Source organism: Petaurus breviceps, unplaced genomic scaffold, assembly GCF_028583685.1.
Source record: "Petaurus breviceps papuanus isolate PSGF00001 unplaced genomic scaffold, PetGlider_PUasm1.0 91133, whole genome shotgun sequence".
In the NCBI taxonomy this organism is placed as follows: Eukaryota; Metazoa; Chordata; class Mammalia; order Diprotodontia; family Petauridae; genus Petaurus; species Petaurus breviceps.
The window spans coordinates 85,875,108-85,889,426 of record NW_027187419.1 but is presented as its reverse complement, the minus strand read 5'-3'; the positions used below and the strand labels follow the sequence as shown (position 1 = coordinate 85,889,426).

The 14,319-nt window shown below is 39.0% G+C and overlaps 1 protein-coding gene across 8 annotated transcripts in view; it reads left to right on the top strand.

Moving 5' to 3' along the window:
• ITGB6 (integrin subunit beta 6) overlaps positions 1-14,319 on the top strand; it is a 204,845-nt gene that overhangs the window by 127,240 nt on the left and 63,286 nt on the right. For all 8 annotated transcript variants that reach the window (XM_069080069.1, XM_069080068.1, XM_069080067.1 and 5 more), the window contains one exon: positions 1,992-2,087. In XM_069080069.1, the coding sequence (XP_068936170.1) occupies positions 1,992-2,087 (96 nt within the window). The remainder of the gene's footprint in view (positions 1-1,991; positions 2,088-14,319) is intronic.

Here is a 14,319-nt window from a genome sequence, read left to right as displayed (position 1 = left end):
ATTAATGATTTTATTATTAAATACTTATTTATTAATATTTATTATCAGTTTGTTGATAATTTTTAAATACTTATTTATTAATAATTTGATATTAATGATTTTATTATTAAATATTTATTAAGAATTTATTATGTAATATAATGTTTATTAAATATCTGTGATGTGCATGCCATCCAGACTACAATAACAAAAAATGAAGTGGTACCTCCCCTCAAGGAGTTTATATGCTAGCATGGAGATACTACATGTACACAACAATAGGAAGCAGCACAAAGTAATTTCAAGGGAATGCTAATAACAGGTAGGGAAAGGGAAAAGATCAGACAAGACCTTAAAGGAGGTGTTGCCTGAGCTGGGCTTTGGAGAAAGCTAGGGATTCCACAAGGCAGTGGGAGGGAAGGAGAGACTCATTCCAGACACAGGGAATCACTTGTGCAATGTAAAAGGCAAAGGACCACACAACAGCGGCTAGCTGGGAAACAGCCAGCAGGTCAATTGGACTCTAACGGAAAATGCAGGAAAGGAAGTAAAACAGGACATCAAAGGTTTCAGAAGGTAGAAGGAAGCTATACATTCTCGGTGAACAAAGATGGCATAAACTTGTGTTATGAGAGATATAGGGAAACCATAGGAATTTGCTTTTACATCATGCACCACCTCTATTCCTAGTGAACTCATTAAATGAAAATACATGCAACACTGCCAGGTTTCTACATCCAGGAAATAACCTGCACATCTCGAGGAAAGACAAAACAAAACTTATTATGTTTGCATCTGAAATTCATCCATATTTAAAATAGGACCTTTAACCCGAAATATCCAGGAAAGCTCAGGCCCTCCTGAACACACCATATTCTTGTCAATGTGCAAGTGACTTATTTACTTTGGTTTTCTATCCTTTCTATCATTTACCTCCATAGGCACTATCCCTCCATTTGAATATTTCATTCTCATTAGCATCTTTTCTTTATATTCAGCTTCATAAAGCATCATAACAGGGTTCCCAGAAAACCCCCTCATTCCCCCAACCTTGGAGAATAAATAGACCCAGCTTGAAAAGGACAATTTATATACTTGCTAATGAATATCAATAGCTTTTCTTTTCTCTTTTCTCTTATATTTTATTTCTTTTTAGTTTTCAACATTGGCTTCTGGAAGATTTTGAGTTCCAAATTTTCTCAATAGCTTTTCTTATTAAGAATATTTTTAAAAGAAAAATATGCCCCATCTCCTGGAAATGTGCTAGTCAGCACAACACAGAGTCAGAGTGTATTTCAGTGACCCTGTAAAGGACAGCAGAATCATATAAAAGTAAAGTTAGGACATCAGGAAAGGCCAGTTTTCTCAATTCATGAAACCATACAGGGATCAAGTCACATAAAGTGGGGCAAAGAAGGCAATATTTCATTTCCTTGTCCAGCTGTCTCTGCCTAGATCCTCCCCATTCCATCGTCCATTTCCCAGACTGGTGGTAGGAGTCTCAAGACTGTAGCAGTGAGTGCCGCTCCCCATACCTCCCCATCCCTCCCCCCCTTAGAGCATTCTTCCTTGACTGCCAAATGGCACTTAATAAGGGGAGTAATGTTTTCCTACTTTGAAAATACCACTCAAGGATCACTTTTACCACAAATCTTTTCCAATTTTCTAATTAAATGTCAAGTGACCCACTGAAGAAGAAAACAAAACACATGGGCTATTGAAAAATTTTTTAAGAAATTAAAAACTTTTAATAGTCAAACATGCATTACAAAGAGTTATTAGCAAAATAAATACCCTGTAATAGTACGTCTATAGATTTATAATGAGAGGCATAATCATTATTACAGTGCCTGGCACATAGTAGGTGCTTAATAAATGTTTATTGGTTAACTAATTATGAGAATCCTCAATTCTAAATGATTCTAATCAAAACTTCCCAAATCTGTCTTCTTATTCATATTCCATACTTCAATTTCACATGAATTCAGTTTAAATCTTCGTGTTCTTTCCAGGAATATCCAACAATTGGACAACTCATAGAGAAACTGGTGCAAAATAATGTTTTATTGATCTTTGCTGTGACAAAGGAGCAAGTCCATTTGTATGAGGTAAGACAGCTTAACTCTGGGGAATTCTGTCAGGGAGGTGTTATGCCTCATAGTCTACCATTAACTTTATGAGTTTCACACATGGAAAAGCAATTAGATAATCATTAACACAAAAAAAAATACTCGGGGAACTGCATGAAATAGGACAGGGAGTGTAGAAAGGAGAAACAAGAATGATGGGGGGGGGGGTGGAATGCTCATCACAATAGGCCCATATTATTGTTACTCAAGTTAGAAGATCCGAGATCAAGGCACCAGAAAGGAAGAAAAAGGAGATCTTTTTCTTCGAAATTTCCCTCTGTTTTTCTTTTGGCATGGATTGGGGGACAGGGCAGAGGATGATTGAAAGCTGAAGTGGATACAAAAAAAGGTGGAAAAGTGTCAGCAAATAGAGAATTCACACAACAAAAATAGTGTAGCAATAGTTCAAGTGTAGCAATGGCAGACAATAAATTTACTTGAATTAAGTACGTAGGGAAGAGGGTGGAAAGTGTTAAGGCGGTTGCCTTACAAACATTTCTGATCCTTGTGTGTAGTGCAAGTAGGTAGACTAGGTAGTACAATGTGTATGGCATGGTGGTCTTACAGTCAGGAAGACCAGAGTGCAAATCCAGCCTCAGACATTTTATTAACTGGGTGACACTGGGTGAGTCATTTCCTCACTGTTAGTCTGTTTCCTCAACTGGAAAGTGGGGATGATAATAGCGCCTACCTCCTAGTGTCATTGTGAAGATCAAATGCAATAAATGATATTTGTGAAGAGCTTTGCAGAATGCCTGGAACAGGGTAAGCACTTAAATATTTGTTTCCTTTCTCCTGAAATTTTTGCAAATCAATTACACATACATGAATACATGTGTATATATATATATATATGTGTGTGTGTGTGTGTGTGTGTCACACACACACCTATTTGCATAAGCATAGAAATAATCCATAGTGGTGTCCATGGCCAAATGGGGCAGAGAATTGAGGCAATTAGACATTTAATTCAGCTCCCTTCCCCAACATACTCATCCCTTCCCCCAAACTAAATTAGCTGTGTTTGCAATTCAGGTTTAGGATTGAATTACCAGATAATTGGTTCCACTCAACTCTTCACTGTTTTCTGACTGCAGAGCTGTAAAAAGCCTATTTCTTAGCAGCCTAAAAAACCACTGTCAGTAGGACAGGAGCCTACTATACATGCTAGTAAATATTCTCCCCAAATCTGCCCCTTTTTGCAGGATGGGGTTTTTGTTTTGTTTTTATTTAACATAGGCATAGAAAGATTTATGGCCAAGGGGACCTTGGTCAAGTTATCCATGATGAAAGTATAGAAAGTGATTTTCTTGGGTGTTTTTTTTTTCCATTCATGTGCCAAGAAGAAGGGCAAGCAGATAGAGGACCAACCTCAGGGTCTAAGTAGTGGATAACTGACTAACTTTATAAGGTTTTGGAAATGTTGATCTTATTTAACACAAGGCATCAAATTAAATTGTAACTCATTGTTTAGTCCAAAACCACCCCCAAACTTGTGACAAGTTGTTCAGAGTGAAACCAGGCCAAGATCTGACCTTGTATTCATGAGATGACATTAGTGAACTCCAAGGTGAGAGTGCCTCTCCTTGTAAACTAAGGAAGTCCCCTGTCATAATACATGTTCTGAGAAGCTTTGTTCCTTTCTAGAATCATGTGGCTTCACCTGATCTGGCCATTTTCTTAATGCTTTCTAATATGTGATACTTGTTTCCAGTGGTTTAAGTGGTGGAATTGCGGTCAAGATAAAAATACTCCCAAATACAATGGCGGGTCTATTCTGCCTTTGATCCTTTTTGGGCTAAGGCAGGGTGAGCTCTGAGTGGAGACTGAAGCTTCCTATCACAGCAGGGGCTCATGTTTAGAATGGGGGAAGTTGCACAAAGACTTTTCTCAAAGAGCAGTCAGGAGAATATGATCAACGACCCGAAAAGTGAATTCCCAAGCCAACTTTTTTAATGGTCTTTAAAAAAAAATACCTGGCCCTTTCTATACCTCCTCATGAGTGCTGTTAAGAAAAAAAAAAAAAAAAAGGAAGCAGTGATAAGAGGGGTTGAAATGAAAAATAACTAAAAGGCCACAAAGGAAGCTGAAGATATCCAATGGAACTTCCTTCCCAGCACCCAGGGTTGGTAAAGATGGAAGTTCAAGATCCCCCCAAATTAACAGCAGGGTGTGTATTTTCTCTTTCTTTCCACCACATTATAATCTTAAGGTCATAAAATTAAATGGACCTGGGAGGCTATCAAGTCCAAGGTAACAAGGCAACATTTATTCTTATAGATGAAGCAACTAAGGCCTGGGGAGATTAGTACTGGGCCAAGAGCGCAAAGGGAATAGGTATCAGAAGTGGGATTCAAACCCAGAACCTCTGACTTCCAAGTTGGTCCTTTTCCCATTGTGTCTGGACGGGGAGAAGAATTTGGCTCGAGTCTTTTTTGGTATCCTTTGGCTGTCACCAAATTAAAGGAGACAGTCACAGCTCAGTACCAGTCTATAGGTAATGGGAAAATTATTAAAATTGGGGTGTGTTATAGGAGACTTTCATTATTATATTTGGGGTTTCACTGACCAGTCATAGCACCTTTTGCTGGCCTGTTAGAGGGGACAATGTGTCTCTGTTTAAATCTAGAGCTGGTTGATAGACCAGGCACAACATTGCACTAAACCCACATAGGAACATCAAAATGCTGATAGCCCATTTTGATGACAAAGAAAACTGCAAATGGGCCCAAGATGGCTTAAATCTCCTTAAAAGGAACCCTGTGAACAAAGCATATCACCTGATGACTGATAACTTTGATATGAGGAAAATAAACTACTGAAGAATTAGTGAAAACTGAAACCCTTGATAAGAATAAAGTAAACCAACTGAAAGGATAAATTTAATGGAAATTACAGAAGGGAAGTTATTTATAAAAGTAAAGGATTGCAAAATTGCATGCTTACTTAGCTACAATAGCAGAAAGAAAAGTTGCTAGGGTCAATAGGGGGAGGGGGGAGGGCAGACCTATGATTTCACTGGTGTAGGGAACTTCCTTTGAGGAAACCAGTGCACAGAGCAAGTACTCTTGAAGTCTTACAGTCTTTGAGAGTTACATGAGACAATTAGGAGATCAAATGATTCTTTCAGGGTCACACAGCTAGTATGTGTCAGGTCTTCTTGGTCTCCAGGTCAGCTTTCTATCTAGTATATACCTTCACCAGTCCTATTAGATGCACTCAATTCAGCAAACAGTTTATAGTTTATTTTGAGGACCTTATACATCTTTTAACCATTATAGATGAAGAAAGTAAGACCCAAAGAAATGAAATGACTTGCCCATGGCCACACACATCTTCCTAGAAGCAGTCAAGACTACAGCCTGAAGATCCTGACTTACTCTAGTCCATTTATTACTCTACCAGCATGCCAAGTTGCTATCTTATAGGATAATAGGAATAATGGCTAGCTCCATTCATTGTTGTAACACTTTGAAATCCACAATTACAGAGTACTATAGTGCAATATTGCAACACTGGAAAGTATTGTCATCTTTGAAGTTTTACTTGTAGGCATCCTCCCTCAATCAGGGCAGATCATAACTATTCGTTGATTTAGAAGATTGACTTGTTATAGCAAAAAGTGAAGGAAGGCAAGGTGAGGTGAGGTGAGGAGGGGAGGGGAGACGAGAGGAGATGAGAGGAAAAAGAGGGAGGGAAAAAGACAGGGAAGGAGAGAGGAAGGGAAGGAGGGAAGGAAGGAAGAAAAACAATTTTTAGAAATTTTGAAAATCATCTACTCACCAGACATTCTGGTTAATCTAGGCTGGTCCTTGGACAATAGAAACACAGTTGTAAGATTAGAAGGGCAGCAAAGTAGCATGGTGGATAGAGCAATGAGCCTCAAATCAGGAAGACCTGAGTTCAAATCCAGTTATATGACCCTGGGCAAGTCCCTTAATCCTGTTTGCCTCCATTTCCTCCTCTGAAAAATGAGCTGGAGAGGGAAATGGCAAACCACTCCATTATCTTTGCCAAGGAAACCTAAATGGAGTTATAAAGAGTCCAACAGGACTAAAATGCCTTAACAACAACAAGGACCTGTCAATGCCTGTGTTTTGTTGATATGGCACCCAAGAACCCAGGTTTGCCTGCATGCCTCAATAAGGTATCATAATAGGACCTCAGTGAAAGTCCTTAGCTTGATAAAATGTCAGATAATTACATAATTAAATTTTAAAAGATATTCCAAAAGTCAATACAGTTTTAAGGTATTTAAGTTTTGAATTTCATTAAAAATTTGGGGACATACTGTATAATATATAATGTAATAAAATAGTATATTATATCGCATAGTATTATCACATAATTATTAGATATCATTTATATCATATATGGAACCTACTCTTTGCCAAATAGATTGCTTTCAATAAATTTATTATCATTTTATTTCTTGTCTAATTGTAAAGATAAGAATACTTCATAGACTAAGTAATTTTAAGTTGATTAGGTTCTAAACTATTTAACACTAGTTCAGCTCTCTCTTAGGGCAAATCAGTCCTCTCCTAAATTTTATGTGTGTGTTCTTCAATGTTCATCTGAAATATGTCATTATTTTTCACTTGCAGTGAGCATAATTCTCAGCCATTCAGCAGTTGTTTGTATAACTTGAGAATTCAACTTCATAAAACTTTTGGCTTTTTTCTTTTCTCCTTCTGCACATCATTTGAGCATTTATTTCACTATTCACCAGAAGCAAAGAGAAGTAAAATACAAATTAGTTAATTTCACTAACTTTTAGCAGCCATGATTTAAAAAAATAACAGAGACACTGGAAAAGCTCAACACTATGGACTCAAGTGCCAGTTAATAATATAATAATAAGCATTTATATAATGCCTACTGTACGCCAGACACTATGCAAAGCACTTTATAAATATTCTTTACAAATTCATATTATTTTTAATTTGATAATAATTTACATTGTCTTTAGAAATACTGTTATTTGATCATCACAGCAGTACTTGGAGGAAGGCACTATTATCATCCCTATTTGCTTTTCATGATAACCTCACTGGTCTAGAGAACAGGAGACGTGGGTTCTCCTCCAGCTTCACTATTAACTCAAATGTGATTTTAATCCATGATAGAATGGATGCCAGACTTGGAGTCAGGGAGAACTGTAGTTGGACTTCTGCATCATATGTTTACTAGGTGCATGACCCTGGGCCAGTCATTTAATCATTCTCAGCCTTAGTTTCCTGCCCTGCAAAATAGGAATAATAATGGCATGCAGTCTTGTTGAACTGATGAAGAAGTTAGCATATGTAGAATGCTTTGCAAGGAGAATGTTAACTGTCATTATCATCATCATCATTTATTAAATATCTACTATGTTCTAGGTTCTGTGGGAAAAAAATAGCTCCTACCCTCATGGAGCTTACATTCTACTGGAGGGACACAAATAGATAACATCTTATTTGAGGAGAGTGAGAAAGCAGGCACTAATGGTAAGGAAATGGAGAAAGGCTCCATATAGAAGGTGGCGTCTGAGCTCAGCCTTAAAGGGAGGTAATAATGAGCACAGAGTGAGGAGGGCATACATTCCAGGCCTATAAACAGACTCTATCAGATAACAGAAAAGTGCTGGGTTCAGTGGCCCAAACTGGGCTAGAATATAAAATATATGAAAGGGATAAGTCTGGTTAGGTCACAAGAACCAGAAAGTCTTTAAATGTCAAACTGAAGATTTTGTATTTTTCCTAAAAATAATAAGGGGTTGTTGAAGATTCCTGTGCAGGGGCACAGTCAGGGATGTGCTAGAACCAGATCAAATTGGTTCAGGAGCCAATTGTAAAATTTTCTTTGTGAACATCTACACCTTGGAAATTGGCAAATGCTACAAATCAGTGTGAGACTTACTGCTTTGTTGATCGTCTAGACCAAGGGTGGGAAACCTGCAACCTCCCATGTGGCCTTCTCGGTCCTTAGGTGCAGCCTTTGGACTGAGTTCAAATGTTACAGAACAAATCCTTTTATTCAGGGGATTTGTTCTGTGAAGTTTGGATTCGGTCAAAGGGTCACACTTGAGGACCTAGAGGGCCACATGTGGCCTTGAGACCACAGGTTCCCCACCCCTGGGCCTAGACTAAAGAAAATAAAAGAGAAAATACTAATAATGTAGATTAAATTTAAAAGTATATACTGTATACATCTTCTCCCTTCCCCCAAGAGCTGATTGTTTAACATTTATCAGCATATTCCTGACTGTGACATGTTCAGACCTATGTTTAAGATAATTATTTTATCTGCTCTGTAGAAGGTAGATTGGACATTAAGTAATTCACTTAATCTCCTTAGGCTTTGGTTTCTTTATCTATAAAATGAGGGGTTTGGACTGATTTCTGAGATTCTTTCCAGCTCTCATATTCTGCAAAATTGAGAATTTCCTGTGACTTTCAGTTACCTCTGGACAACTAGTAAAGAATAATTGGTTATCATATAATTTATTCTTCAGCATGACCTAGGAAGTTGTTTTTCCCCTTAAATATGTATTTTCCAATAAAGATGATATTTCAATTTTCTATTCTTGGTAGGAAATAAAATCATCTAGGAGTAAATGAGCCAACTTTCCAAAATATGGAAAGTTTCTATCTAGCCTGATAAATTATACTTGCTTCAAGTATGATGTAAACGGATCTTGACAGCCGTAGTTGAAGCTATCTGGGAACAAAGGGTGTAATGAGAGCCAGCTGCCTTCTATTTCTCCATTAAAGCAATAATTCTCTCTAAAAGAGAGAATTTGAAAATAAAACTCATGCCCTCTGATTACAAGGGCAGAGTGGTTTGAATCATGTTGCTTCTTAAAAGACAATGAATCAGTCCAATCAATGTTATCCAGTGGTTCTAACAATGAAATGTCACTAGCAGTTATGCCTTGGATTATATATAGCACTTTTCCTCTGGAGCTCAATGTCCCATAATCCAGTTTTTAAAAGCTGCAGGAATAAATGAGCAGACAATCAGTTGGGTATCATCAAGAAAACTGTAACGGTTGATATGGGTAAAGGGCCCATATTCTATAAAAACCCCACATCCTAATTTACTGCGAATCCCATAATTCACAAAACCAGAAATAAGATGGGCTTTTACCTATAGGCTTAACTACCTCTCAAATAGCCACTAAAATGCAAATGTTTCCCCAATGTAAATGGAGAAAGCACTTCAAGGGGTGCTGGACTGTAAGGGAGGCACTTTGCTACATTTTGCTTTGTGGCCCAGAATTTCAACTTTTATTACTGGATTAACCTTTTCACTACTGCTTTCTTGGTTGGAAGAGGAAGCATACAGAAAAGGAATCAACCAACAGATATTGTTAAGATTATAGAATGACTGGATTTTAGAGCTAGAAGGGAAAGGACATTAAAGATGATCTGGCTTACTTCCTCTCATTTACAGATTTGGAAACACAGAGCCAAAGAAATAAAATGAGTGGGTCAAGACCACACAACTAGTTAATGGCAGAGCTGGACCTGGAATCCAGGTCTTTTGACCCCTAGTTCAGAGCTCTTTCCATTACCTTGTACTGCCTCTGGCTACAGGAATAATGCATTTATTAATGTCTATTAATGACTGTAATCAAGGCAGAGACTCATTCATGAATTCTTTCATTTAATAAGCATTTACTAAGCACCATCCTCTTGCTTAAACTAAATCTGGGAGTGCACATGTAAACAAAAGAACAATTATTACATTTAATTATTGTTCTTCACTCCCTTGGCCATTACCCAGGAATAATCCTGGCACATGCATCACTCTCAAGAGAATATGGTAGTGCCTTGTATCTTCCTCTTGTCCATCGTTTCACTCTAGTCCGACTCATGGTGAATCTCTCTGTCTGTGGGGCTCTTTACTGGAGTGGTTTGCCATTTCCTCCTGCAGTGGCACACAGAGATTGAGACTTGCCCAAGGTCACATAACTAGGAATTTCTGAGGCTGGATTTGAAAGTCTTCCCAACTCTAAGCCCAGCTCTCTAGCCACTATGCCACCTACCGTGTTTCCCCGATAATAAGACACTGTCTTATTATTTTTTTGGAAAAACACCAGAGGGCTTATTTTCAGGGGAGGGCTTATGTTGTCCTGCCTCAGCTCTCCTCCGCAGCACTGCTCTCAATGGCGCCAGCAAGCAAATCACTGGGGAAGAACAGGATGACGCGCTCACTGCTGCAGCTCTGATTGGATGCAGCTCGGAGCGCGGCGTGCGTTTCACCTGGGGGGGAGACGGTACATACAGAGGGTACCGTAATGTAGCGTGTAGCGCAGGGGATCACCTTCACTACAGTAGCAATCTCAATAGGGCTTATTTTCAGGGGAGGGCTTATTTTAGAGGAATCTTACACAGTAAGGGGAGGGCTTATTTTCGGGATAGGTCTTATTATCGGGGAAACACGGTAGCTGCTTTGCACAAGTAGGTGTTTAATTAATAGAGACCTTTGGATTTCTCATACTCACATCATTTCCAAGCTATCTTGTATGCAAGAAGTGCTATCTACACATATAAAATTTTGGTACTCTTCCTACCTAAGTATGTTGGGTCCTGAAGTGCTAGAGGTATAATTTCAATCCTTTTTAGAAATTGACACACTGTTGTTTATCAGACTTTGTACTCACTTTCCTAAAAGTTCTATCTGGCGTATGTGTAACACCTTTGAAATACAAGGATTCTTTTAGGTAATGCCAAGATCAAGGTTAAAAAGGAAGAAAAAAGGGAATAAGAATTTTTTAAGTGTCTACTATGTTCCAGGCACTGTGTTAAGTACTTTACAAATATTATCTCATTGATTCTCACCCTGAGTACTATTGAGGAAACTGAGGCAGACAGGTTAAGTGATTACCTAAGAGTTACACAGCTAATAACTATCCAAGACTGGATTTCAACTTTTATCTTCCTGACTCCAGGCCCAGTGATCCATCTAACACACCAGATGCTTAAAGAACCCATGTGAATGTAAAATTTGCTCCAAACTCTTGTATATGCTAGTCTCTTTGGTTCTACCTGCTTTCCTGATATAAAATTAAGAGATCAGTTTATTAATGAGTCCTAAGTTCAACTTATTGTTTTGAAAAGTTGCTTCTTAGATGTCATTCACCATAAGTCCAAAAACATTTCATTCAGTTATAGTCAAGCCCTGGTATTCTTCATTTCCTTTACCTTCTATTTCTTAGGATCATTGATTTAGAGGGCAGTAGGACCTTGAAGACCATCTAGTCTGGTACCATTATTTTTACAGAATAGGAAATTGAAGCCTCGAGAGAGACATAGTGACTTGTCTAATGTCACACAGCAAATTAGCAAAGCCAGAATCAGAACCCAGGTCCTTGAATTCCAAATCTGGCACTCTACCACCTCACTCTCTGCCATTTGCCAACCCAGCCCTGGGGGAAGAGGAGTATATTGGGAGGAAAAAATAAAGCTGACTACGTTTAAAAAGTTCTCTTTTTGGGTTGAGACACAAAAATAATATTGCCAACTTTAAAAATTAGGGTACACTATTGTTTTAAACTAAGCCACGTGACAATGAGCCTGTGTGAACTAAGTCTTTGGATGGGGTGGGGAGGGGGAACAGTTCTTGAAGTGTATCTTCAAATAATTTATATAATTAGTTTTCCTGTCTCTTCCCCATTCTCCCCAACCCCAATGCTGCTTGTCTGTTGCTGAATCCCAAGTCTATGTCCAAACTGCCTAGGAGTCTTAAAATGCTGAGGACCATTTAATTACCCTTGTTTTATTTCTTTAAGTCCAACATGACAACACACTTCTCTTAAAATCCGTTCCCTCGGGGCAGCTAGATGGCACAATGAATGGAGCACTGGCCCTGGAGTCAGGAGGTCCTGAGTTCAAATGAGGCCTCAGCACTTAACACTTACTAGCCATGTGAACTTGGGCAAGTCACTTAACCCCAATTGCCCTGCCTCCCCCCTCCAAAAAAAGGGCAAAAAATAAAATCAGTTCCCTCTATCCCCTTAGGATTTTATGCATGTTAACTGTTAGGTTCTAGGTCTGGCAATCTGAAAATTTAGCCCAATCTTAATTTCTATAGAAGAACGTAGACAATAGTAGCACTGGATGGGCAGGTACAGTTTATGATCTGAACTCTAGAAGAAAGGAAGGAAACAAGCATTTAAGTGCCCACAATGTGCCATGCACAAAGATGAGCACTTGACAAATATTTCCTCATTTGATCTTCAGGCCCAGCACTCTATCCACTCTTCCACCTGACTACCATATTATTTTGTATTTGGCCCCTAGCCACATCAATAATAGCACAAATCTATTTGAGTATGCAGGAGCAGCTGCCGATAGGAGATCAGAGGCGCTAGTGCTAGAAAGGAATTTAGAGGTCATCTAATCTAATTCCTTCAGTTTACAGAGGAAGACTCTGAGGCCCAGAGAGGTTAAGAAACCTGCCCAAGGTCACAGAGATCGTGACAGAGGCAGGATTGAAACCCAGGCCTTCTGATTTCAGGGCCAGCTCTGGGACATGCTTTGATTCCTATCTGAGATGCCAAAAGATATTCCATAGATCAATGCAAAATCTCTTTTAGGTCATTAGATCCTGAATAATTGCACAAGGAAGCAATTTTTTTTTTATTTAAAGCTGCTTCAGATCAAAAGCAATTTGAAAGGCTTTCATTTTCCTGTTGTTGCTGTCATTGCTAGAACAAACCAAAACAGAAAAGCAGCTGCACAAAATCTCCCCCAAGTGACATTTGGAAGGCAAATCCTCCAGTTAAAAAACAGTCAAACTTCCTGTGACCCAGCCTAGACCTTCACCCTAGGAGCCTGCAGGAAAGGATACTGTAGATTTCAGGACTATGTTGTGCAAGTAAAATAGGCAAAGGCGTCAGGCTGAAGATGCAGTATCAGACGTTGAGTGACTGAAGAATCAGAATCATAGAATTAGAGAAATGGAGGTACCTGAGCAGCCAGCTGGTCCAGGAAGAAATCCCCACTACCACAATACCCCCATCTGGATGTCCTGTTTCCAAAAGGATAAACCCAAAGCAAATTTTGTAACCTATCCTTTCCTAGTTGCCATAACCCTCCTTGGGTTAATCAATCATCAAGCATTTAGTAAGTACTCACCCTGTGCTAGGCACTGTGCTAAACACCAGGGGTACAAAGAGAGGCAAAAATGGCCCCTGCCCTCAAAAGCTTATATTTCAACGGGGAGACAATATCTATACAAAGACAATACAAGATATGTACATAATAAAGTAGATAAAAAATAACCTGGGGGGGTGAGGGGCTCTAGCAGCTGGGTGGAACCAAGAAAGAAAGGCTTCCTGCAGAAAGTGGGTGGCCTTTGAACTGAATCTGAAAGGAAGCCAGGGATTCTAAGGGACAGAGGTGAGGAACGAGGTTATAGACCTTTGGGGTGGCCAATGAAAAGGCACAGGGATAGGCTTTAGAGTGTTGTGTACAAAGAACAGCAAGAAACAGAGCATGCAAACACCTTTTTAATAGCCCTCACACATGCACACCTGTTTTCTGTTTCTTTTTCCCTTAAGATCTTTCTTAGGAGTTATCCTTCCAAGTTTTATTACCTGCTGTTTGGTCTGCAGAGCACATAGGCTGTTACTGAACCAGATCTTTTCCTCTTAGAGTTTTATAGGTATTAGGACCAGCACTGCTGGAAGAAACCTGCAATCTTTCCAAAGACACAAGTAAAATTATTAAGGGAGGATCTAAAATAGCTCCAGTAACAAATATTTGTCCATTGTCCCCTTTCTTTGATTCCTGAATACAAGCAGCCCTGTGTGTTTGCTTGTTTCGGAAGAGTGATGTATTAGGCCCCATTCTTTTTCTCCTTATCATTCTCCTAGTTACTTCTGAAGGCACACTTAGCTGAATACAAGAATATCTTGGCTGACAAGATAATTACATCCAACAGCAGGCTGGGAGAAAAGGAGGCAGCACCCAGAAAATTTCTCAGCCTACCTAGTCATTGCAGAAGCCAACTTCAATCTAAGCACCCTGATTTAATTAGCACACTCTCATAGCTACCTGCATCACCATGGAATTCTGACAATGGAAAGCCTAAAGGCAAAGGAGATATCATGCAGCACAATGATAGAAATTCATGCTACACTAGTGCCAGAAACAATTACACATTCTTCTTGGAATCCTGGGTGTCCTAGTAACACAGTATGGCCTGGGGGGGAACTCTT